Consider the following 22,312-nt stretch of genomic DNA (forward strand, 5'->3'; position numbering starts at 1 on the left):
ACTGAATGGCTGTCGAAATGCTACTCTGAGATGTGGATGTTAACTTTCATGTTGAAATATTTTCTTTTATTCCCTCATTACTTTATGTTATATATTCGGTTACGTTTCTTTCATCCGACTACATAGATAACTAAAGAGATTATTTTGGAATCTCATACTCCACGTCTTGTCCTTCTGCCTCGAGCCACTGGTGCCCTGCATCCCAGACCTTTCTCAACTCCCCGTCACCCATCTGCACCAGCCTCTCCCAATCATTCTTTGAGTTCTTCGCAAACCAACCCATGAAGCCCAACAGCACCATGTCAGCATATCCAGGGTGCTCTCCCTCAAAGAACGGACCACGGTTCCTCTTTGGGCCAGGACGCCCCTTTAACATCTTCACCAAGACCCCAATCTCGGTCTCTAGACTTTTCCAGGCTTCTTCCAGCGCTTCACCTTTGGCTTCAAATTCTTCAATAGTCATGCCGAGCATCTCCTTCCGCGTACGGTAGAAGTACTCGCGGCTTCGTTCATCCAGGTACCTGGGCACAGCCGGAAGACAAAACCCTACGGCCGGTACAAAAATGCTGCGGAACACTTTCAGCACGGCAACAGCCAGGGCATAGCTGGCCTGTCCGTGGGGAAAGATAGACTTGTATCCTGCATCCGGCGGGAAGATGGTCTCGAGATGCACTGCCAGGGCAAAGCTGTCGTTGAGCGTCGCACCCTCGGTCTCAATGGATGGTTTATGCAGAATTGCTGGTAGAGTGTAAGGTATCCGACCACCGACAAGTGGAGGGACGGACAGAGACTTGAGCAGAGGCTCGATGTCCGGGAAAGCGACATATGTTTGCGTATAGGGAGCATTTTTGTAGTTCAGCACGGCACGAATAGGGAGGGTGTTGGGTGACCATGATCGTGTTTCCCCCTTGGAGGTGCCGTCGAGGTCAAAGAAGTGCACTAGCCTCTCTCCTGCAACTAATTTGGGTGCTGCCATGATTCTTCGTCGTCGCTTTTGTATTTTGTCGATGGGGATCTTTGAGCATATGAAGATGAGTGTCTTCCTCCTGCAAGCCCCTCAGCAGCCTTTATATACCTTTTTATGTCAAAACGAATCCTTTGCATTGCTCATCCCTGCAATTTGATTTATAAGCGTTTCGCATTCGGAGGGATACATGATTTACACCGATTTACACAGCCGGCGCCCAGCAGGAGACACATACTATATGTATTAGAAATTGGATTGTATGTTTCTACCCGCACAGTGAGGCCCATACGGAATACAGGATATGTTTTATGATCATTAGGAATTATCTTGTACTTTTTGCCGAGGTGGGAGCCTACATGGCTAGAGGAAAAAGGGGGTTATGAATAGTCACAGAAGAAAGGACGTCACCCGGACTCCCGTCATCGAATGGAGTGCTCGGGGAGAAGTTGTCAATACCCGCATAAATGGTTGCACTGCCTACGGAAGCGGCACCCGGGCGCATCGATGGTGTTACACCGCTTATAGACCACTAAGTTAGCCGTATATAGATGTTAGAGCCTTAAATAAAACACTAAGAGACTCGTCATAGCTGAATAGGTGGTTATTTGATATGGGTATATGTAAGACAAGGGCACAAGGTAGTGCAAAGGCATCAAGACCCTATGCAAAAATGCCATCAGCCGTGGATTGGTTCGACACTTTTGTACACTTTCAAACCGCCCTACCCCGGCATCAATGCATGCAGCAGTGGCTGGATTGCATCTTGGGCGGGAGTAACATGCGGGCTGGCGTTTCTCAAGTTGATCTTGTTTCGTCTTGTAAACGGAAATGACATAGGTAATTACGCGCCCAATGCGTATATATATATCAGCACAGTTGTTGAGAGTGATAGTCACTCGGTTTGCCCGATAATATGTATTAACCCGATAGCAGAGTCCTAGGCCTCGCCCTTAATACTTATTGAGCGTTTTTCACCTTCCACGATGTGGGTCCAAGAAGCCAGTGTAAGGTACTTTGACGGGCAAATTATGCGTCACTCGCGAACTTCCGAATTGCTCTAGGTTGAGGGTTTCCGCGGAATGAATGTTTATCTGAGAAACTGTTCTCTAATTCGTCCAGATCTAATATTTGTTGTAGTAACGGGCGCCCTAGTATGCGCCAAAGTGCGGTCCGGTTACTCGTTTTGCTATCACCCAAAGGCCCCAGCAGGTAAGAGCTAGAAGAAAGACGCCTTTAAAATCATCTAAAGGGTTAAAACTCATATAGCGCACCTCAACCGGCAGTTCCATAAGTGGAGACAGAGAGCGGTGCGACAATTGGAAGAACTCTGCCGCCATTTCTGTGGAACAACAACCTATCTCCTAGTAGCAAGGAGTTAGTTTTCAGGCTCATCATCCGTATTCTCTACCTAAATAACAGGCCTGGCAAAGAGAATAACAAGGCCAGACGCGCATCCGTTACAGAGTAATTCACCAAGCTTGACATACCAGTTTAGTTTCTCGCAAAGATAAGGCGCTATAACGCAAAAGTGTTGGCCTATTGCACGAAAAGGTGACGTAGAGAGATAGCCTAGGATTGATATAAAGGATACAAGGATTGTTCGTATCACAGGCTGCCAATGCTGTAAAGTGGTTGTTGTTTGTAAGTTGCAAGTTGAAGAAGAGCGATTACGTCATCAGAGATGGTTTTCCATTTCTTGAAAAGTTGACTGAACTTCTGCGATGGGACGACCACATTCTGTCATCGATGTTGGAGATACTTGAGCATCTAGATAACTAGTCGATTACTATAGCAGTCTGAGGCGAAGCTACCTGTGATCAACCCGCTAAGCTTTAATTAACTAGAGGCGAGCTACCAGAGACTAGTTAAGGCAGCATGGCCGAGCCCAAGGACGGGCTTGACCCTTTGATCGAAGCTCTACCTCCAGCTACAGACTACTTGACCTATCTTACTCTTGTCGAATACCAGTTAACTCCCTCTCGCCTGCCGATTCTCCACCGAGTGCTTCAAGACGAGACGTTGACCACCAATATCGGCTGGGATCTAGTAAACATACTCCTCCCTCTCCTCCCAGACTCGCGGGAATGTCTTGACGATGTTGCGAGACTTGGAAATCCAAGAGAGGTTATTCTCAGAGTTTCTGAGGCTTTGATGAAGCTTCATGCTGTTGAAGACGAGGACAAAGAAGATGAAGGGGATGAAGTGAACGATAAGACCAGCATGCAACGGCGTTTGCCTCTCCACATTCTTCAATTTAACTGTCTTTTATCCATGCTCTCCACCCTACATTCGAGGATAAAAACTAAATATGCAAGTCGTTTTGTTGCAACTTCTCTCCATGCGGTGCTGGAGGCCTACACAGAATTCCCGTCTCCAGAAACCACAGCGGCTATGCTGGAGCTCTTGAGAGATATGTCAGGGAAAAAGCGGCCTCGTTTACCCCCACGAAGCATTTCGGAACAAGCGTTAACCCGCTCTACTGGAGACAAGGCACCAGATCCAGAGGCTGACGAACATGTGGAAGGAGATTTATCTGATGTGTCCAAGGAGAACAGATTGACCCAGAAATTATTGCAGTTCGGGCTTATTGAAACTCTGAAGACGTACCTTCTACAGTGTGTTGATGAACCCGCCCCGTCGGGCATGCAATGGGCAGTCCGCCTTCAGGAGAAACTCGATCCACCTCATGCAGAAAACATGCGTCTAACTTGTATTGAACAATTTCAAAACACTGAATACCTGAGGGAAAGGGATACAACTTTGGGTAAGATTGTGGTAAGTAATAGTTTATTCTCAAGGTATATTCAATCCTCTAGCCTAACATCGTGCTAGGCGTTATCGAGAGACTTTGGAGTAGGGACGCAAGATTTGCAAAATATAATACTAAAAGGAGAGAATGATCACCCTCCTCCGCTAGATTTTGACAACATACCCAGTTCCCCAGATGAGATTCCGCTGGAGAGACATGGTTGTATACTTCTTCTAGCTGCGCGACACGTAACGGCTACCATCTTTGGCTCAGGTGCCTGTGAGCAGGACTTACCCTTATACCCAGACCTTGTTAATATCCTGCTTAATTTCCTTGGGGATTATGCATCCCCTTATACTGCCGCTGCAGAGGAACCAACTGCGTTAATCGACTCAATTCTGTCACTCGCTGCCGCGGCGAAAACTAACGCACCTCAGGAGGCCGCAGATGAAGAAGGGTTTAAGACTCTGGTTTACGGTTTAACAGCCTGTTCTCGAGGTCCTGCCCAGTTTAGGACCTTTACTCGACTTGGGTCAATTCCTGCTCGTGTGTTCCATGCATACCCTGACATCCAAGTGAGATACAACTTGATTCTAGAAATTCTCAGTGAAGAGGAATCAGAATATGCAAGAGTATCGGCGTTACAATGGCTCAAAGAAGAACTTATTTCTTACTCCACCAATCCAGAAGATACTGATGGCGGCAATCCCTTCTCTGAGCCAGAGAGTTTTACCTTCCTGTTTCAGTATATTTACAAGTTTTTGAACCCGGCACAGCCATCTACTACGCCTCACCATCCGGAGGGTATCTCGTCAGGAGTATGGATGGAATTTATCCAGGACCTCGCACCAATATACCTTGCAAAACTAAATTTCTATTTCTTTCTTCGCAAGTCACACAAACTGGCCGAGCAACTCCATATTTCCACATTACAACCAATATTCGATGCCAGGTTTCTTGATCCGCTCAAATCTTTTATGAGCCGTCTGTCTGAAAATTCTGTTCTTTCACACGTCGAAGCGGAGATGGGTGAGTCTGCAGTGCAGATGGGAAAGAGTGCGATGGAAGTGGTCCTACAGATAATTTCGGACATTGAAACGGCTGCATGAAGGTGTAAAAGCGTCTAGCCTTTTGTATCTCCGAGTGCAATGCATCTCCAATAGGTAGGAGTTTATAGTTTTCTGATATAGTTGATTTCTACTAACCTGATTACCTTCCTTTCATCTTACCGGGAGCCTGTCTCAGTGAGCTATATATGTGGTAGTAAAGCAGAATTCCACCATCATTCAATAATACGAACAGATGAGTTGCAAAAGGAGTGACTGGTTTAATGATACGTACTCTATTTACAGTAGAGTACTCTGCCATAACCAAAGTCGTTATAATACCATGCAGTCAATACCACCGCTTACTATACCCCCTTATCCATTCTTCACCTTTAAACGAAGGTTCCATTAACATAACGAGTCGATCTGAAACGAGCAACAAGGAAAAGGCGTTCGAAACCGGTTCTCACGGTTCCCGGCTGCGACAACAACATGGCCCATCCATACCCCCGTTACCTTCGCCAGAACGAGGTGACCAAACGATGAATTTGAGTCGGAACGTAAATAATAACAACCCAGCAAACCACAACGAAGAATACGATGACGGTGCCATTAATAGTCACGATCTCGATGGGATGCATTCCGTGCACTGGAATCGCGATTCCATAGTGATAGTACATCCAACCAAGTCGATTTAATGTTCGCCGTATGGGTCCAGCCGGCCGCTGGGCAGTTGGTGTATCAGTTACAGTCGTAACACGATGGGTGATGGGTCGAGGAGGGAGCCTGGACGAGAAGAACATCACAGGTGGTCTCGAAGATAATAGTTGTTCTACGAGTCTTGCTCTGGCTTTCGCTTTGGACTTCTTTTTGCATTTTGGCGGGATTTTCCCCATGATGAGAACGAGCGGTCGGATAAATAAAAGGAAACGAGTGTTTTGAGATTCAGAAACAGTCTAAATTGAACGTTTGATAAAGACTGTCGTTCGATTACTGAAGCGCCATCAGGCAAGTTTTGCTGATTTGATACACTATAAAAGGTAGAAATGGAAGGTGTTTTCTTGCACCTTTTACACTGCGCCTACTCTCAGTTATTGACTTGAGCATCTTGTTATTACCCAATATGAAAGCGCCCGTGGTTTCCGTTATGAGATTAATTTCATGGGTTGTTTATCTTGTCTGATGTTTGGAAGCAGAGAGTCTTTGGCAGACAGTTTAGACTATTGGTAGGCGTTGGAAGAGGCCGTAAGGAGCTGCCAACTCGGAGAGGCCGTGGTAGTCAAATTCAGGGGATGAGACAAAAGTTAGTCTTATATCGTAGGAGGTTTGAATGTCTGTATATATTACTTGAACAGTCGTTAATCAATCCTTTCAAGTCTTAATGCATTATCTGTTGCATATTCATTGTTTGCTGCACCCAAGGACCTTTGAGGTTATCAAATATGGAAAAAGATTCGTTAAAAACTGGTATAGTTATGAATATATAAACAACTATACACAAAGTCGCTCTTCCTTTGCCCTTGAGTCTTAACAAAACGCTCTCGCATCATCGGCGGGGTCTGTGAAGGGAGAAGGAAGAAGACTGGAGAAAGGAAAGATTTGTGTACATATATTGGGCCATATATATCCAAGTATGACAGGATCAAAAGTATCGAGCCATTAAAAAAAAATAAACAGGAAGTTAACCGTGCTCCGAAATATCAAAAATGAATGATTGATATCCTCCAACATTCCCCCATCCACTTTTTTTCCTTTTCTCAAATCTGGTGTCGTTCATATCCAAACAGCCCCTTCAAGGTGGGTGTTAGTAGATCACAGTGCTAGAGAGGAAACATGCTAGCAGAATGTATGGTTGATAGAAGGCTGATTAAAAAGTGTGACACACAGACATATACGTATAAATTGCAAAAGAAACAAAGGTTGGCCGGGCTAGCTGAAGAGACGATGGGGCGAAAGGGGTTGGAAAATGATTGATGAGATGCAGGAAGCTCCTTGTCCTTGTGCAAAGCGTTCTCAGGCTTGAGATCATCCATAACCTTGTTGGAGTCGTATCGAACGTGGGATGGGGGGCATAATCGGATTTCAAGGGCAGGATGCTGAGAATATGCTTTCTCATGACTTCGTATAATCTTTTAAGGCGCAAATTCGAAGTAGATGCAGTTCCATGACCGTCATTCATCACTTCACCCCCCTTTAGTTATCATCATTTCTTCATCATAGCCAATTTGTCAAGTAGACGGGTGTCTACATAACAATGCATTGGCCGGTGCTTCCACGAGCGTTGACAGGACCTAGGACTGAAGTATTAGCCACTTGATCCTACATGGAAACGTACTATAAATGTCAAATGGTTCTTACTGGTGGTCTGAGTTGGGGCAACGTAGGACTCCATTTCGAATAGGTAAGTGATTTCTTGCTCGAAGCTTGAAAAGTTGAAGTAGAAAGATTGAAGCTGTTTGTAAAGGTTTGATTTGTCTTGATAGTGATGAAACAAATCGTTAAAAGAAGAGGCGCATCGAAGGGGATTATATAGACTCGACCCCTTGCTTTCAACGCTGCATATCGGGCTATCGTTTTCGACTGATAATGGGCCACAGTATAGCCTGGAAGACCGGAGACGCCGTACTAGCCTTCTTGCTCTGAATATCTCTCGTTTTGCTTTTTCCGGTAAAGCGTCTGATGCTCGGGCCATTGTGATTAATCTCTCAACATAAAGGGTAGTGCTGCGGAGAAACCTGGTGTTTTGCAGAGTTTCTTTATTCTCCATATTTGGTACGCAAGGCACGGACAGGAAACTGTTTTGCTGGAAAGTAAGTGACCAGGGGGATAGGTGATGAACTGGCTGAAGACCCGATAAGTGGAAAGATATCGGTTCATCATGCCGAAAACGGAACGGGGCAGGAACCTAGGAATATTTAATGAGGAATTATGTGTTGCGTACGGAAGGAAAACAATAGATACGGGTTTAATATTGATGTTCGTCATCGTATTGGTGGGCCCGGTTATAACATTGTTTTTGACTTTGTATTGTGTTTTTTGGAGAACACCTTGAAGATGTGGTGGAGTGGGTAAGAAACTAACTCATGGTAATGTGTTCACTAAAAGAACAAAGTATATCCATAGTGACTGGGTAGCTGATTATGCCGTATGGCTCGGCCTGGGGCACAGTTAGACGCAGTGATGGCGCCCAAAAAGAAAGTAAATACTTGGCAGGCCGTTTAATGTAGGTAATCGCTTCCTGCGGCCAGTGATAACCAAAAAAGAGTCCAAGTATGGAAGTGTTCATGGCACTCAAAACCGTCGTGTGACTCAGAAAGCGCCTAAACCGGCGTTTCTAAATGCAAGGCGTAGTAACTACCAAAGGGGCATATTCGGTCCATTGAGCCACTTGGCAGGCCTGGGAATAGAAGGGTATTTAGAAATTCAGGACACCTAAACTAGCTTGGGGCTCAGATGAAATATTTCATCTTGAAATACGAGCGCATAGATCGAGAGAAAAAAATGTACCCGTTTTCTCCAACTGAATCTGTACTTCCATGGTTCAACCAAACCAGAAATGCACAAGATACTTGAAGTGGTACTGAAAGCAGCAGCAATCCAAGAGAGACTGCAATTAATCTTTGTTTTTAGTAGATATACATCTGTTCAGATGCACGGCCCGCATCCACAGAAGCACGCCTCAAGCAGCCTGTGGATCCTGAAACCTTTCCCTCTTGGGGAAGACGAGTAAGGATAACGGTGCGGCCATCAAAAGGTCTAATCTCCATATACTACTTATTCTGAGCATCTAGAGGGTGTATAACACGAGCGTTGGCCTCAGAAACCATGGAAACCGCGTGTTCTCTCCAGGCATAAAACTAAGAGCTTGTGTTCTTCAAGGTAAAAATACCAGGGCAGCGGACCGGATTTGGACAGTTCCCCGTGTTAACGTAAGAAAGGGAAAGCCAGCCCGTCCCTCTCCATGGCCACCGTCGAAAACTGCAGAGAACCGGAGAACCGTAGAAAACTAGATCAAAAACACTGCGTTGCAAATTTTTTGTTGCTAAGAACAATATAAGGACAACAAAACGCTAGTCCATATTAGGCCTAAAGACTTGGAAGCCATGAGTCAGCAGCCAATGAGAGGGCTGGAAAAGCAACGTCATCTCCACGTCTTAATATTGTTCTCCGCAGAACAATATCAGAGCGGCATCTGAAAAAAAAATGATAATAAAATAGTTTTATCTCCAACTCCCTTGAAAGAGACAACACAAAGAGATAATATTTACCAAGATAAGGCACGGAGGACATCCGAAAGGATAACTTGCCGCTTCAATTTAGAGGGTCGTCTAGCCATCCGAGAACACTTCTCATATTCCAAACGTTCGTCATTAAAATATATCCAAGGCAAACAAAAATGACATGACATGGCATGGTGGCCAAATACAATTATACGGAAATAATATTCCAAAGACATTATATAATACGTCAAAAGACATCCTGTAAAGGAACAAAGGTTGATCTGGATCCTCGCCAGGCGCCACTATGGGTAGATGGATCATCAAGTGTAGAGGGTTTCGGTGAACGAGTTCAGGTTCAATCCTTCTTTGGCGATGTCTTCCTCCGCTAAGAACATCAGTGGCATTTCAACAATGGTTCCCTTGACCTTAGCCAACTCTTCCTTGACTGCTTTTACACCTTCGGGGAACTCGTCACGAATCACATGGCCCGGTAGATACCGTGGCTGGTTTTCCTCCTTACCATCCGGCTTACGGAAGTTATACTCATAGAACTCTTTGTAGTCGTTCCAGTTACGGACAGTATCGTCCGGCACCACGTGGAAGACCTTTCTGTAGACTTCAGTGTTATGTTTAGCACGCGTGTTCCAAAGGCTATGGAAGGTATCAGCAACAGGGTCTACTACTATGTTGTCCTCTGGTGAGCCGAAATCATATTGATTAGGAACTCCGACGGGTTCACAGTTGGCATCAGGGCGCTGATAATCTTGAGGGTGGAGCAATCCAAGGTGCTTCCGGCAGAGCTGCCGTCGGAGGGTTGCGGCAAACTTGCTGACGGCATAAGGCTGGCCATTCATCCGTGAATCTATCGCCGTTGGGTCTTGGATGATGACTGCAATCTCAGAGTCATGGTCACCCAGCTGGGAACGGTCGTTCAGATTTGCACTTCCACAGATCACAGTACGATCGTCGGCGATGAGAACCTATTACCAACAGTTAGACGAATAAACATCTCGAAGAGAAAAAAAGGATGAAATACCTTCGAGTGAACATAGAGCTCCTCCGTGACGAAGGCATCAATTTCAGACATATCATCGTGATGCTCCCAGGGAACATTACGAATATCCTCTCCTCCAAGCATATAACACGAGCTTACGGTGTCCCATCGGCCACTAGCGGCAGACTGTGGATTTGTAGCGGCTACATGCTGGGCGGCCTGCTGATACTGGGGGTACGCAGCTGTGGTATCGAAAGCAGTAGGCCTCGATGAGGTCATAGCAGCATCATGCTGCTTTCTTGCATCTTCATAATTCACTCCGCTCGCTTTTTCTGCCTGGCGCATGATGGCACCGGCGTTTATGCGGTCATAATTGCGCAAGTTGTAGAAACGAATGTAATCCATGGGGTTATAACCTTCTCGGGAAATCACCTCCATGATACTGTTTCCTCCACGGTTGATAGAGAAATACTGGAACTCCATGATTGCGCGAGTGCCTAAACTGCCATCCTCGCGGAGGTCGCCGGGAAAACCAGGCACAGCAGGAATGATTACGATCATCTTATATTTCTGTCCTGCCTTTGCGGCGCGGAGGATACGTTCGACAATCGCCGCACCGATCTTATTTTTTACTGGCTTCTGTGCATCAGACGTGGCGGTGATGAAGAACTGGTTTTCAATGTAGATAAAGTGCTCGCTATCGCGGATGATGGCGGCATATGCATCTGCAATTGAATGCTCCGTCTCGGTACCGTTGCTCCATTTCGCGCTGCTGCGAACTATCTGACAAGACACATTTGTATTGGAATGACCTTGGCCTTGCCCTGGAGCGCCGCCAGTAAGGTATCGATCCTGATAGCGATGGACTTGGCCCGCTAACTGTGCACGTAGAGTGTTACCAAAGCCGGTAATTTCACCCTTCAAACCCATACCACGGCTGCCCTCGCCCTCGTTATACTCTTCAACGCCACGGCTTTGAGTGGGAGGATTACCCTGGCTGGGTGGAGGGGGGAAGTACGGAGCGTCAGACGTTTGTCCCTGATATCCACCAGTAGATGATGTAGCTGGCGGAGGCCCAGGAGGAGGTGGTGGGTAGTATGGTGATTGGGACCCTTGCTGCGTAATTTGTGGATTGGGTGGCGGGTATTGTTGTTGGCTACCCTGTCCTCCACCCGGCTGCTGATATCCCTGGGACCCAGTATTCGACGGGGCTCCTGGGGCTTGCTGTGATGAAGAATGCTGGGATCCCATACCCATACCCATCGGCTGATGGTAAAGCTCAAGTCTAGAGACGCGTGGGACTTTGCGAACGGCATACTTCTCATCATAGATGAAATTCCAACGATCCACAAAGTGTTTCCTTAGATCTTCCACGGCTGGGCCGTGCAAGCTGACGGCAACATCACTCCATCCCATACGAGAGTTCGACTTTCGGTCTAATTGGTTGTTCTCCCAGTGGACAACATCTTGGAAATCCAAAACTCGGGCATTGTTGTAATCTTGGCCAGGGAAGACAGCCTGGTTCAAGTCAGCTGGGTGGACATCAGCAATAGAATGTTGATATGTATCCCAGCGCCCGAAGCAGAGGTCAAGGCCACCCATGAATGCGGTCTTGCCGTCGACAATGCACAGCTTCTCATGGTGTGCCCAGAAAAGGACAACGCCCCCGCTGAGTCCATACACTGTTTTAAGGGCATCGCTAGACAGTTTTGAGATACCTGCGGCGTTAAGTGTCAGATTCTGGAACGAAGACATCACATCTGAGTGTACAGTTTGCTTGTCTGGTAAATGGTCTGGGTGACGGAATACGACAATGTTCTCGTGCAAGTCCTCAAGATGGTGTTTAGTATGGGATGACGACACTAAAGGGGAAGAACCACGTTAGCCGGTGTACAAGTATCATGGCGGAGTAGAAAGCTGACTTACATGACAGCGCCTGGGTAACCTCCTTGTAGACGATGATGTTTACACGAACTCCTCTCTGAGCAGCCGCTTGGAGCATCCTGTCGATACGATACTGTTCATTCTGAGCTGGAGGCCGCCTGAGGTATAGTTCCGGAGATAGCCACCCTACACATCCACTCGTCAGTGCTTAAATCTTAATATCAACAAGAAAAGGACATGGAGGCCCCTACAGTCAAGAATCCAAATAGACTCCCTGGCAGTTTCCAGCGCTCTAGAAACAGCCCACATGTAGCTGCATCCATCAACATACCATTTGGCATCACCGTAGTCTCGGACAGGCGCAAAGCTCCCGTATCTATTCTTCAATTTGGAACCGGTAGTGCCCGCGCCATATGTAGCATAAGCATGCGGATCGAGATTGGATCCAATCCGCTGTGCCATCTCTGAACCGATGCCTTGTATCTTGCCAAATATGCCGGAGACTAGGTCGGGCTTTGGAGGCTTTCCACTGTTATCACCACCACTAGAGCTCTGGTAATATTGAGGATTCTGTCCATGAGTAGGATCAGGTCCGTACGGTGTTCCTTGCTGGTTGGATGGCGGCTGTTGATACTGTGCCTGGCCTTGGGGGTTGTAACCATGGTTCCCAGATTGGCCCTAAAGTATGTTAGCCAATGGTGCCATCCGTATATCTATCTGGAAGAAGGTCATAGTAAAGAATAACTGGAGTATATCTCTGCTTACATGTTGCTGCTGGCCGTGCTGCTGGCCGTGTTGCTGTGAGTACTTATCATATTTATCACGGAATGTGCGCAGAGTGTCTCCTAGAAAGCCCCTGGTGCCACCGCTGCCTCCAGAAGCACGATCAGACTGCCCGGGAATATTCCCATACGCCAGATGGTCTTCGTTTCCAGCCATGACTTCCGCTTGTCCTTCTTCCGATCGAGCTATGGCGGTGCAGCTGCAGCAAGATACCTACAGCTCGGAATGGGCGATACAAACGGATGGAGCACACTTTCTTATACTATACGAGAGATTCCAAGTCGTACACTCATCGACACAGGCGTTCGACAGAGAAAGAGAAACTGGTTTATATGTTTTTGTATGGTGACCTGCCTGCAGAGCGTGGGATTCTCTCAGCTCGTTCGCGGGGAAAAATCGTGGCTGAGCCGTTGTGAAGTGAAACTATGGCGGGGGAACTTCGCGCCACTTCGACTTGATCATTAATCTCTTATGATACGGACAGGATGATGTTACTATTCAAGATATACGAGGACGAGGACGACGATACTACGATAGCTTAGACACGCTCTGTGGTTGACTCTTCGTGCCTCTCGACTGCAGACTTCAGCGCCTCCATCCTCTCCAGGCTCTCCTTACTCCAGGTTTCCTCCACCCGATAGAAGGCCTCTAGCACGGGAACGTCCGCCGGAATAACGACCCATTTCTGCTTTGTGGAAGTGAATATATGGACGTTTGGCGGCAGGGCGTTCGGCTCATCCAGCGTTCCGACTCGAACGAAGGAGGTCAGCTTCTCCGTGTCTGGATAATGGCTCCAGAGAGCGACTCGACAGCTGCTGCAGCGTACAATCCCCTGGCCTCTCCCGCTGGCTGATGGCGTCTTGACCGTCTCCGTCTTTCCCTCTAGCAGCACGCAGCGGTCGGATTCGATGACGGCGTTGATGACGAAGGCTGAGCCCGTTTCACGCTGGCACCCTAGAGGAGGGGTTAGAAACGATGCTCTCTTGACGATGTAGAGGGCTTGCTGTTCGCTCTTACAGGTACAGTGGCAGCAGTGGACTATCAGAGGAGCCGTCTTCACCTGGTAGCGTACTGCTTTGCAGGCACATCCTCCCTCCAGCGGATACTCGACTTGGGTTGACATTGTAGGTCTACAAAATGGATGATAATTGCTGGCAGGCTGAAGATGATGCTCGTTTTAGAGCTTTAATATATAGCCTCGTATTCGTAGCATTTCCGCAGCTATAACTACGATGTGTACAAGCAAGTTACTATCATAATGCCTGCAATAATGTACATAGCTGCACCTTTTCTTAGTAACGTGGAGATAGATATTCTTCCCCGCAGTGGGATCCTGCTTTGCATCTCTAGACAGTTTGATATTTGATACAAGAGAAGAGAGAAGCTGACCCGAGTTAACTACGGTATGCAAAGATGGATCTAGTCACTCTAGACGTACGTTGTCTCTCTACCACCTAGTCCAGTGCACGATAATAACCAGATATACAGGCAACCCAGCACGCAAGCTACCCTGAATACTGCTCCTTGCTCTTCCAGGGCAAGGCAAGCAAGCAGCTCTCCTTTGAGCAGATTGCAAACCACCTTGGCCGCAGCGAAGTAGCGGTAGCAGCCCTCTTCTACGGCCATGCCAGAGCATCCCAGGAGGATGTCGAGAAGCTCTGCGAGCTGCTGGGGATACCGCCCGCCGACCTGAGTAAACGACTGCGAGGGTTTCCTGACCGTGGAAAGGGGGTTGACATGCCGCCCAAGGATCCTCTCATCTACCGACTATACGAGATCGTGCAGAACTATGGCCAGGCATACAAGGCTGTCATGAACGAGAAGTTTGGAGACGGCATCATGAGTGCCATCGCTTTCTCGACCAAGGTTGACAAGGAGCTCGACGACCAGGGAAATGCCTGGGCAGTGATCACTATGAAGGGGAAATGGTGAGTATTCTTAGCAGAATTTTTGCTACAGTATATATAACTGATTGGTATCTCAGGCTGCCGTTCACTCGGTTTTAAAGAGCCATGGACGCTCCTAAGGGCTTGGATGGTAAATACGTCTTGGTCATGTCTGCTATGAGTGTCGGATGGTCTGGATTCTGGTGCTATGGATGAGTATCGTTAATTTCTGGTTCTGCACAAGAGTCATAATTAGTACCTATGGATTCAACCAAAGCTCATTCACCTTTCACACTTTGCCAGTGAATATATATATATATATATATAATAGCCGAGAGAAAGAAGTCTATCTTCTTTAGTGACAAGCTGTAGATTCCGCCGTGATCTTGCAACTTCCGTGACGCTGGACTGAGCATACAAAAAGACATTTTTTTCACACTCCAACCTCATCATCTTTTTTCTACTCACTATCTAAAGCTGACAGAAGGCAGAGATAGAAGGCAGAGATAGAAGGCAGAGATAGAAGGCAGAGATAGAAGGCAGAGATAGAAGGCAGAGATAGAAGGCAGAGACGGAAGGCCAAATATGGAGAATCAGAAGCCTGCCAAAGACCCGAGAGCCTTTCCCTGCCCCTACGAGGGCTGCCTGCAGGCGTTTCCATCCGCAGGACAACTGATCAACCATAAGAAGTTCACTGCGGATCATGAGTACTGCGAGAGATGTAACGAGGACTTCCAGTTCGAGGAAGACTTACTCCTCCATAAAATGAAAAGCTCCAGACACATCATCTGCCCTGTCTGCTTTGATGATTTCCGTAGTGAAGGTGGTCGAGATGTGCACATCCAGCAGGTGAGTCTTCTCTCTCAGTCAACAGATGAAGAGCACCAACTAAACGGCAATAGTTCCACCGTGAAGAGCAGAAAATCGAATGTATCGGGTGCAAGGCCAAGTTTCTCCGTGCCGCCGCCCTGATGGTACATATCGAACAGGGCCGCTGCGAGAAGATCAGCGTCGACAAATATCGAATGAGACGTGTTGAGAAGAAAGCTGTCAAGGAGGCGATGGATGACCAGCTGCTCGCTCACCATGCCTTCTTGCTCTCCTCCGCTACCTCCAGCATTGACGGAGGAGTCGGTGTCGACGGTTTACTGGGTGAGAGCTCTCACAAGGTAGCCGAAATCGAGGCAAAGAAGGCATCCATCACTGAAAAGATGAGTTCCCTTGGACTTGGAGCTGGCCTGGCAGGCAACAGTGCTATCCCCGACGCACTGGCTGGGTCCAAGTCCGTTCGTAGCACTAAACAGTGGCCTACGCTGCCTGGAGGAGACAGTGTCAGTGACGGCAGCGGGCCTTTACCCCGATACAACTACCAGATGGAGGATCTCATGGCCTTCTCGGATGCCCCTGATGCCGGAAGAGATGACGACAGGCCAACTATCGAAACAATCATCCCCGGCCCGAGAGCTCCCAGTGCTTCAGGCTCCGGCTGGGATACCTCTCGCATCGTCCCAGCCCGCACACTGACCGAGATGGAGATTAGCAGAAAGATCAGTCTGTCTGAGGGTGAGCTCAGCAAGTTCTTCAGCGAAGTGCATGGGACTTATATATGCCCTTGCGACACTTCCTTCAAAACCAAGAAAGAACTCGAACAGCACATCTCTTCAGGTGTTCATGCAGGCGGTGTCGCTCGGTAAGCTCGTCCGCCCCTACTTCTTTCTATGCTCCCCTTTATTATCCTGTCCTAACGGTTCTTTTCTGTGGTATAGTTGTCCGGTCTGTCTGCGCATGTTCAAGTCTTCCGCCGCACTCGTTGCGCATTGTGAGTCCGCCACCAAACGCTGCAAGATCAGCCAGACGAAGAACTTCGGCCAGGTAATCGATGAGATATCCGGAGGTATTATTGGAGCTGCCGGTCGTAACGAGGATGGAACCGTCCGCTTTGAAGCTGCGCCGGGAGCCAAAGCGATCGAGTGGTGACGGCTTCTTCTAGGACGAATATGGGATATCCCGAAATGGAGAAATGCATTCTATGTCCCTTTCATCCAGCATATTTGCGGAGAACATACAGCGGTGTAGTTAGATAAAATATTCAAGAAATGGCAGCAAAGAATTTCATCTTCATCAAGCCAAGCTTTGCTGGGCCAAAAAAAATAAGAACTTTGGACGTTTTTCACCATCAAAAAGTTGACGTCGTTTGATCAAATATTCTACTTCATAGCATCGATAGACACTCAATTGCGATATTCTCTGCCTCCAATAATTACACATATCGAGAAGACACCATTTACACCATATCGAGACAATCTCAGGCTTCAAATCATGTCGCAGTCCGCAGAACTCGCCCAGAAACGAGCAGAAGACTACGTGAAATTCAAGCACTATGCTGCCCTTGGGCTCCTTGTCGCTGCGCCAGTGATCATTGCTTTGCCTCCCCGGAAATTCGATCTTCATACTGCCTCGCTAGGCGCTGCGTTTATCATCTCTGCAAACCATCTCGCTACTGAACGGACAGGCAAGGGAATAGTGTCACATTTGGGAAGTTTTCTTCCATCTAAGAAAATGAACATGTTCAGAGACCTTCCGACAGATAAAGCCGAAGAGTTAAGTGAACGGATGCGCCTTGCAAGAACACAGGAAAAGGAGGTAGAGAGGTTAAGAATGGGAATGGAGGGCGAAGGGGAAGAACGTACCGGCCTGAATGGCGTGGTGAAAAAGATATGGATGGGAAATGAGACAGAAGGTTGGGAAGAGAGGAGACTGGAAGAAGAGAAAAAAGCCCTGGCAGAAGGGAAAGGGTATACAGATTTGATACTTACCTACGTGAGAGAAGCTTGGAGGATGGATGAGGGCGGCAAAGAAGGTAAAAGAGAGACGATGAACGAACAACATGCAGAGAAAGAAAAAACGGATTCTACGAGATAGTGCTCGCTGTTTACCAGCTCTTCTACATATCAGATGCTTGACTTAGTGATGGGATAATAAGGGGTTAGCGGCTGGACTCGTCTCGGATAGAATATACCCTTTAGATGTCAATCTTCAGCGTCAATAGGATGGAGAACAGTGCAGGAGTTTACGGACAAAACATCGATATTTTTATACCTGTGGTGAGCTATAATACTGATGGCAGCACGGCCATGACCCTGCTACATCAGCCTACCGCTTATCCACACACTGGCCACCAACGACGGGAATATATACGACAAGGCCCGTGAATGTACAATACAATGCCGCCACTAGCAGTGGCTACTACTTAATACCTCTTTGACAGAGATTAATATAACTAATCCACTCATTATGTTCGAGATACCCTCAGTATGAAATTTCTAGCATGAACCAGTCCTCTGCTAAAGGCTGCTGGCGTATCAACATAAAGACGCAGCATATCAAAAAGAAAAAATGTCCAAATTTTCCAGGATCAACAAGTCAAATTTCAAGCATAAATCCATAACCACCAGCGCCAAAGTCCTATTCCTATAACCGAGGAAAACTGAGTACCAAAATCAGACAGGTACCAAACACCAAGCTGTCAAAGACCGGCACAGGAAAAACCGATATAGTCGAATGAAAGAGCGTACTATCGTTAGAGGGTTAGAGAGATTCTTCTTCAAAGAGAATGGGTATCATCAAACATACTTGGGGTCCGAATAGGCATCGATTAGGCTTTCGAGTCGTCTTTCTTGGGCTCGCTCGGTTTGTCAGGATTGTTCTTTGCTTGAGGTTCCGTCTATATACCTTCTTAGTTATGCTCATCTCACCACAGTCGATAGAAGACTTACTGTGCTACTCTCTCCATCTACCGTCACGGTCATCAGATTCTCTCCCCAGATCTCTATCGCCCACGACAACATGTACGCGAATTTTTGTGGTCTGGGTATATTCCCCTCGATGAAAGTCGACTTGGGGACGAGAATGGGACAGTCTAGCGGGATTTTCGATTCCATTTCGATTATTGGCCGTTCGTTCTTGTTTCTTGAAGGGGTCATTATTCCTTTTCTTTGTGGAAGTTTGTATCTTCAGTAAAATGTTGTCTGTTGCAAGGAATATGTGCGGATGGATGAGTGAGGAAGAGAACAGGAGAAGAGAAAGAAGAGAAGAAAGGTTTCGAAAGGATTTTTTTCTGGTTATTATCATGACTCAAGCTCTGACGCACAGCAGTGAACGTATGAATATCTGGCACTACTTTTTGGATCCATGGTTGGTGATTTCCGCCTTTTGTGATGCCCAAGAACCAAGAACATCGATGTATATGACAAAGTAATAGACACATTCCCTTACTGACTCTACATTAACACTTTAGACTCTTGGTCTTGTTTTTTTCATGTCTCTGATACTTATTTAGGGAGTCATATGGGCTATAGAATGTATCAAAGGGGTTAAGCCACTAGGGGGCCTAAGGTAATCAAGCTTCATCTGATGCTTGATATATAATGGGTCGACACTCTATAGCCCATCCATAGTATCCTACGAAGGAGCTGAAGGTTTCCTGCTTCCGGCTGACTAAATAGTGACTTGAAGACGTAATTTTTATTCGAATCTGCGAGGAAAATTATTACTGGGATACCTCAGCTATTCTTCGCTTTTTTTGTTCTACTTTCAAGACTCGATGACTCAATACTCTCCCTTTTCCGCTTTCGTTGCCTCTCTCGTTTCTTTCGTCGAGTTTCTTCCCTGAGCTTTAACCGCGCTTCAACTTCTTTGGATATATCTTCAAGCTCGACTGAGGGTATAAAATCTGATGGAACAGAAACATCCTCCTTAGCGGGAGGGTTGTCCAAGCTTTTCGGTTTCTTAATAATAGTTCTTTCTTCAGCCTTATTACTGGCAGAAACTAAGGAGTCGCCTGAATTTCGACGCCGTTTTCTGCGGGAAGTCTGAGTAGTGGTAGATGGCGTTGGATCAGTATCGAATGCAGGTTTCCATGATTCTCTATTTGTGCATGGTTTAAATCCTGCAACACTATTCATCACGTCTTTGGTTGCAGCGCCTGTCTGCCTTGAGCTTTTTGATCTGGTTACCGGCCTTGTTGTACTCTGTAACATCTATTACTGTGTTACTTTTGGAATAACAAAAAACAGAGGTAACCTCAGAGGGAGAGCCTGACTCACAAATTCATGCCTGATTTTCTTAATCTCCTCCATAAATCGCTGGCTTTGATTTACCATTGCCGAGATAGCGTGAAAAGAAACTGTCGACGGTGGTATCTGGTGGCGAATTTTCGAACAAAGCTCAAGATGAGTATTTACATTTGATTCATGTTGCGAGAATAGCTAAATAATTAGGTGGTTAGAGTAACTAGAAAGAAGGAGAAAACCAGAGCTAAGTCGGTTCTGGGTATAAGTTTCTGGCATTAATGGCGGCTTACCTCCAACCACGGAATGGCTTCATGCGGCCCTTGTGACTGGACGTGATCTTGCAGTAACCCATTGGGTATTTCCAACGAAGAATAAGTCATCTTATGTAGTGGGGAACTGTCAATTTTATATCCAAACAAACCTAAAGTATCAAACTCCGCAAGTTGCCTTTACGATAAAATTCTCGACGGTTTAATCAAGCTTCGGATGGCGGCTACGAAACGCTAGGACTCTGATTGGCGCGGCTGTTGCGGATCCGTCCCTCAGTCACGTGGAGTACAAGTTTAACTCTGCTGTGAAGATTCGACGGGGTTTTGTTCTATCTATCCTGTATATTTCCTCTTCTTTTATTCTAGAGCCCCAAATATTCTAACTATAACTATAGTTATATCGTCATTTGAGCAGCCAACAAGACTCACACCTTTATTCTTCCTTTTTTCCGATGGTTCCCCCCTTTCGCAGACCAAAGAATGAAATAATAACCACAAGAGCACAGCTCGAAAATATCGTCCAAAAAGCGCCTCTATAACCCGACATGAGGTTTTCTTTATGATCGCGAAGTTTGTTATGATCTGTAATAGACGCAGCAATAGACGCAGTCACTGCGAGACCGACTGAGTTGCCAAACTGGGCGACCTCGTTAAATACCCCTCCAGCTAAGGATTGAATATCCGGTGGAAACGCATCTGAGATGACTAGGTTGGATACCGTGAATAGGACTATATATGTTTACCATATTAGCTTGAATCAAACCATGAACGAGAAAGGAATGCATCAGGGTCCAATACCATCCGGATTCACAGGCGAGAGGAACAGGGCCCAAAATGGCGAGAACCAGTAATTTTCCCCAACTTTGATGGTTGCCATAAGAATAGGTGCAATCATAGTTACTAAAGCAGAAACAACACCGAGGGTTTGGACTTTTACTCTCGATATAAGATATGCTGTCGCAATGTTGACACATGCACCCATAATAATATGGGCAAGGAAACGGATCGAGCTTTGAAGCGCAGTCAAGCCTTCAACCTTTTGGAAACTATTACCCTATCAGAGATGACAATCACAAAACCAAGAGATTTACTCACTAGAGAGTGGTGAAATACTCAATTCCGTTAAGAGATGCCCAGCAGAGGAAAACAGAAGCACATATGGAGGTAAATGCACTATTTTTCCACAGCTTATTTGGGATGAGAGCTGGTTTTCCCCTCTTCACCTGGATATTCATCCAAAGTGGGAATGCCGCAAGCAATACGCCTGAAACAACGAGCAGGGCAATGTTTTGGGCATCACTCACCCTCGTATATGAAGATGTTGTCATAGCTAAAACATACATCAATAAACCCAATGCAATACTCATAATGATAGCTCCGAGCCAGTCAATGTCTTCCATAAGACGGCGGTGCCATGGCTTATCTGAGTGTCGATGAACCGATGGCAAGGACCATATAGAAGCTGTAGAAAGGCAGAAGTTGATAATCGCCATCATATAATATGACCATCTCCAGCCGACGGTGTCCGTAAAGACGCCTCCCAAAACTAACCCAGCGGCATAACCAAGTGGTTGGCCCATTCCATTCATGGCAAACGCAACATTGCGCCATGGGCCTTTCGGGAAGGTATTTGTAATGAGACTGACCGCTGTAGGCAGACACATTGATATCGCAGCGCCTTGAAAAGTTCGAAATAGGATGATCTGGATGTCCGTCTGGCAGAAGCCGATAGCAAGGGTAAATATTACGAACAGGTAGCTTCCGACCACCCACATTGATTTAGCACCAGTCACGTCTGCAACGGCACCAAATATAAGAAGTAGGCAGCCGGCAGCGAGGGCATAAACTGCCGCTGGCCAGAGGATCAGGCTTTCAGACAAATTTATGTCACTGGCTATCCGTGGTAGGGCGGCGATGAGGATACCTGACCCCATAGTGTTCAGGAAACTTATTCCAGCCAGAGTAATGATAACCGTAATCCCTTTAGCCTTGGATATTTTAAGAAGTTCAAAAGTTGGCGTATCTCCATCGTCTGAGGATGATTGATGAGCCTCCGGCAGTGGCCCATTTGGCAGGCTTAGGGTCTCCCTAACCTTCCCGTCTCCTCCGGTGCGGCATCCTTTGACTGGCTCTGATCCGACAGGTGGTAGATGGTCAGCTGGAGTTGGGACTAGCTCAATAGCTGTTGCTGTTGGCTCATTCAGCGTATAACCCGTTTTTGAGGTCGCCATCCCCCACTAGCGGAGTCTGTAGTAAGAGAAGAACTATGAGCCGCACAGTGAGAGTAATCATGCAGAGGTTATCTAAGTGAGGATTTGGCCTTCAGGCAGGTCGTTGCAGCGACCATCGTTGGGCTGTATTTGCCTCTAATAAACGAAATAGATCCTTGGATCTAACACGCCACGCTAAGTCAGCCGCATAGTTTGCCCCGCATCGCCATCA

At 46.8% G+C, this 22,312-nt stretch overlaps 11 protein-coding genes across 11 annotated transcripts; 4 read left to right on the forward strand and 7 right to left on the reverse strand.

Moving 5' to 3' along the window:
• Positions 1-139: 139 nt before the first annotated feature.
• MCYG_03850 (conserved hypothetical protein) lies at positions 140-976 on the reverse strand (the record flags this gene model as incomplete). Its single annotated transcript, XM_002848298.1, has 1 exon — positions 140-976. The coding sequence occupies one exon, from the start codon at positions 974-976 to the stop codon at positions 140-142; it is 837 nt and encodes a 278-aa protein (XP_002848344.1).
• Positions 977-2,842: 1,866 nt separating this feature from the next.
• MCYG_03851 (conserved hypothetical protein) lies at positions 2,843-4,825 on the forward strand (the record flags this gene model as incomplete). The annotated part of the gene is made up of 2 exons (XM_002848299.1): positions 2,843-3,742; positions 3,800-4,825. The coding sequence occupies 2 exons, from the start codon at positions 2,843-2,845 to the stop codon at positions 4,823-4,825; spliced, it is 1,926 nt and encodes a 641-aa protein (XP_002848345.1).
• A 449-nt stretch (positions 4,826-5,274) lies between these two features.
• MCYG_03852 (uncharacterized protein) lies at positions 5,275-5,658 on the reverse strand (the record flags this gene model as incomplete). The annotated part of the gene is made up of 1 exon (XM_002848300.1): positions 5,275-5,658. The coding sequence occupies one exon, from the start codon at positions 5,656-5,658 to the stop codon at positions 5,275-5,277; it is 384 nt and encodes a 127-aa protein (XP_002848346.1).
• A 1,348-nt stretch (positions 5,659-7,006) lies between these two features.
• On the reverse strand, positions 7,007-7,454 carry MCYG_03853 (uncharacterized protein; the record flags this gene model as incomplete). Its single annotated transcript, XM_002848301.1, has 2 exons — positions 7,007-7,053; positions 7,121-7,454. 2 exons carry the CDS (start codon positions 7,452-7,454, stop codon positions 7,007-7,009), a joined length of 381 nt encoding a protein of 126 aa, XP_002848347.1.
• Positions 7,455-9,302: 1,848 nt separating this feature from the next.
• Positions 9,303-12,799, reverse strand: MCYG_03854 (phospholipase D Active site domain-containing protein; the record flags this gene model as incomplete). The annotated part of the gene is made up of 5 exons (XM_002848302.1): positions 9,303-9,962; positions 10,019-11,838; positions 11,903-12,046; positions 12,112-12,538; positions 12,626-12,799. 5 exons carry the CDS (start codon positions 12,797-12,799, stop codon positions 9,303-9,305), a joined length of 3,225 nt encoding a protein of 1,074 aa, XP_002848348.1.
• A 382-nt stretch (positions 12,800-13,181) lies between these two features.
• Positions 13,182-13,766, reverse strand: MCYG_03855 (glutathione-dependent formaldehyde-activating; the record flags this gene model as incomplete). The annotated part of the gene is made up of 2 exons (XM_002848303.1): positions 13,182-13,597; positions 13,661-13,766. The coding sequence occupies 2 exons, from the start codon at positions 13,764-13,766 to the stop codon at positions 13,182-13,184; spliced, it is 522 nt and encodes a 173-aa protein (XP_002848349.1).
• Positions 13,767-14,056: 290 nt separating this feature from the next.
• MCYG_03856 (cyanate hydratase) lies at positions 14,057-14,649 on the forward strand (the record flags this gene model as incomplete). The annotated part of the gene is made up of 3 exons (XM_002848304.1): positions 14,057-14,077; positions 14,132-14,571; positions 14,628-14,649. 3 exons carry the CDS (start codon positions 14,057-14,059, stop codon positions 14,647-14,649), a joined length of 483 nt encoding a protein of 160 aa, XP_002848350.1.
• A 465-nt stretch (positions 14,650-15,114) lies between these two features.
• MCYG_03857 (conserved hypothetical protein) lies at positions 15,115-16,506 on the forward strand (the record flags this gene model as incomplete). Its single annotated transcript, XM_002848305.1, has 3 exons — positions 15,115-15,378; positions 15,432-16,219; positions 16,296-16,506. 3 exons carry the CDS (start codon positions 15,115-15,117, stop codon positions 16,504-16,506), a joined length of 1,263 nt encoding a protein of 420 aa, XP_002848351.1.
• Positions 16,507-16,848: 342 nt separating this feature from the next.
• Positions 16,849-17,451, forward strand: MCYG_03858 (conserved hypothetical protein; the record flags this gene model as incomplete). Its single annotated transcript, XM_002848306.1, has 1 exon — positions 16,849-17,451. One exon carries the CDS (start codon positions 16,849-16,851, stop codon positions 17,449-17,451), a length of 603 nt encoding a protein of 200 aa, XP_002848352.1.
• Positions 17,452-19,091: 1,640 nt separating this feature from the next.
• MCYG_03859 (uncharacterized protein) lies at positions 19,092-19,981 on the reverse strand (the record flags this gene model as incomplete). Its single annotated transcript, XM_002848307.1, has 3 exons — positions 19,092-19,559; positions 19,635-19,796; positions 19,892-19,981. The coding sequence occupies 3 exons, from the start codon at positions 19,979-19,981 to the stop codon at positions 19,092-19,094; spliced, it is 720 nt and encodes a 239-aa protein (XP_002848353.1).
• Positions 19,982-20,303: 322 nt separating this feature from the next.
• MCYG_03860 (uncharacterized protein) lies at positions 20,304-22,101 on the reverse strand (the record flags this gene model as incomplete). Its single annotated transcript, XM_002848308.1, has 3 exons — positions 20,304-20,599; positions 20,669-20,916; positions 20,966-22,101. 3 exons carry the CDS (start codon positions 22,099-22,101, stop codon positions 20,304-20,306), a joined length of 1,680 nt encoding a protein of 559 aa, XP_002848354.1.
• Between the last annotated feature and the right edge of the window lie 211 nt (positions 22,102-22,312).

Source organism: Microsporum canis, genomic scaffold (genome assembly GCF_000151145.1).
Source record: "Microsporum canis CBS 113480 supercont1.3 genomic scaffold, whole genome shotgun sequence".
NCBI classification, from domain to species: domain Eukaryota; kingdom Fungi; phylum Ascomycota; class Eurotiomycetes; order Onygenales; family Arthrodermataceae; genus Microsporum; species Microsporum canis.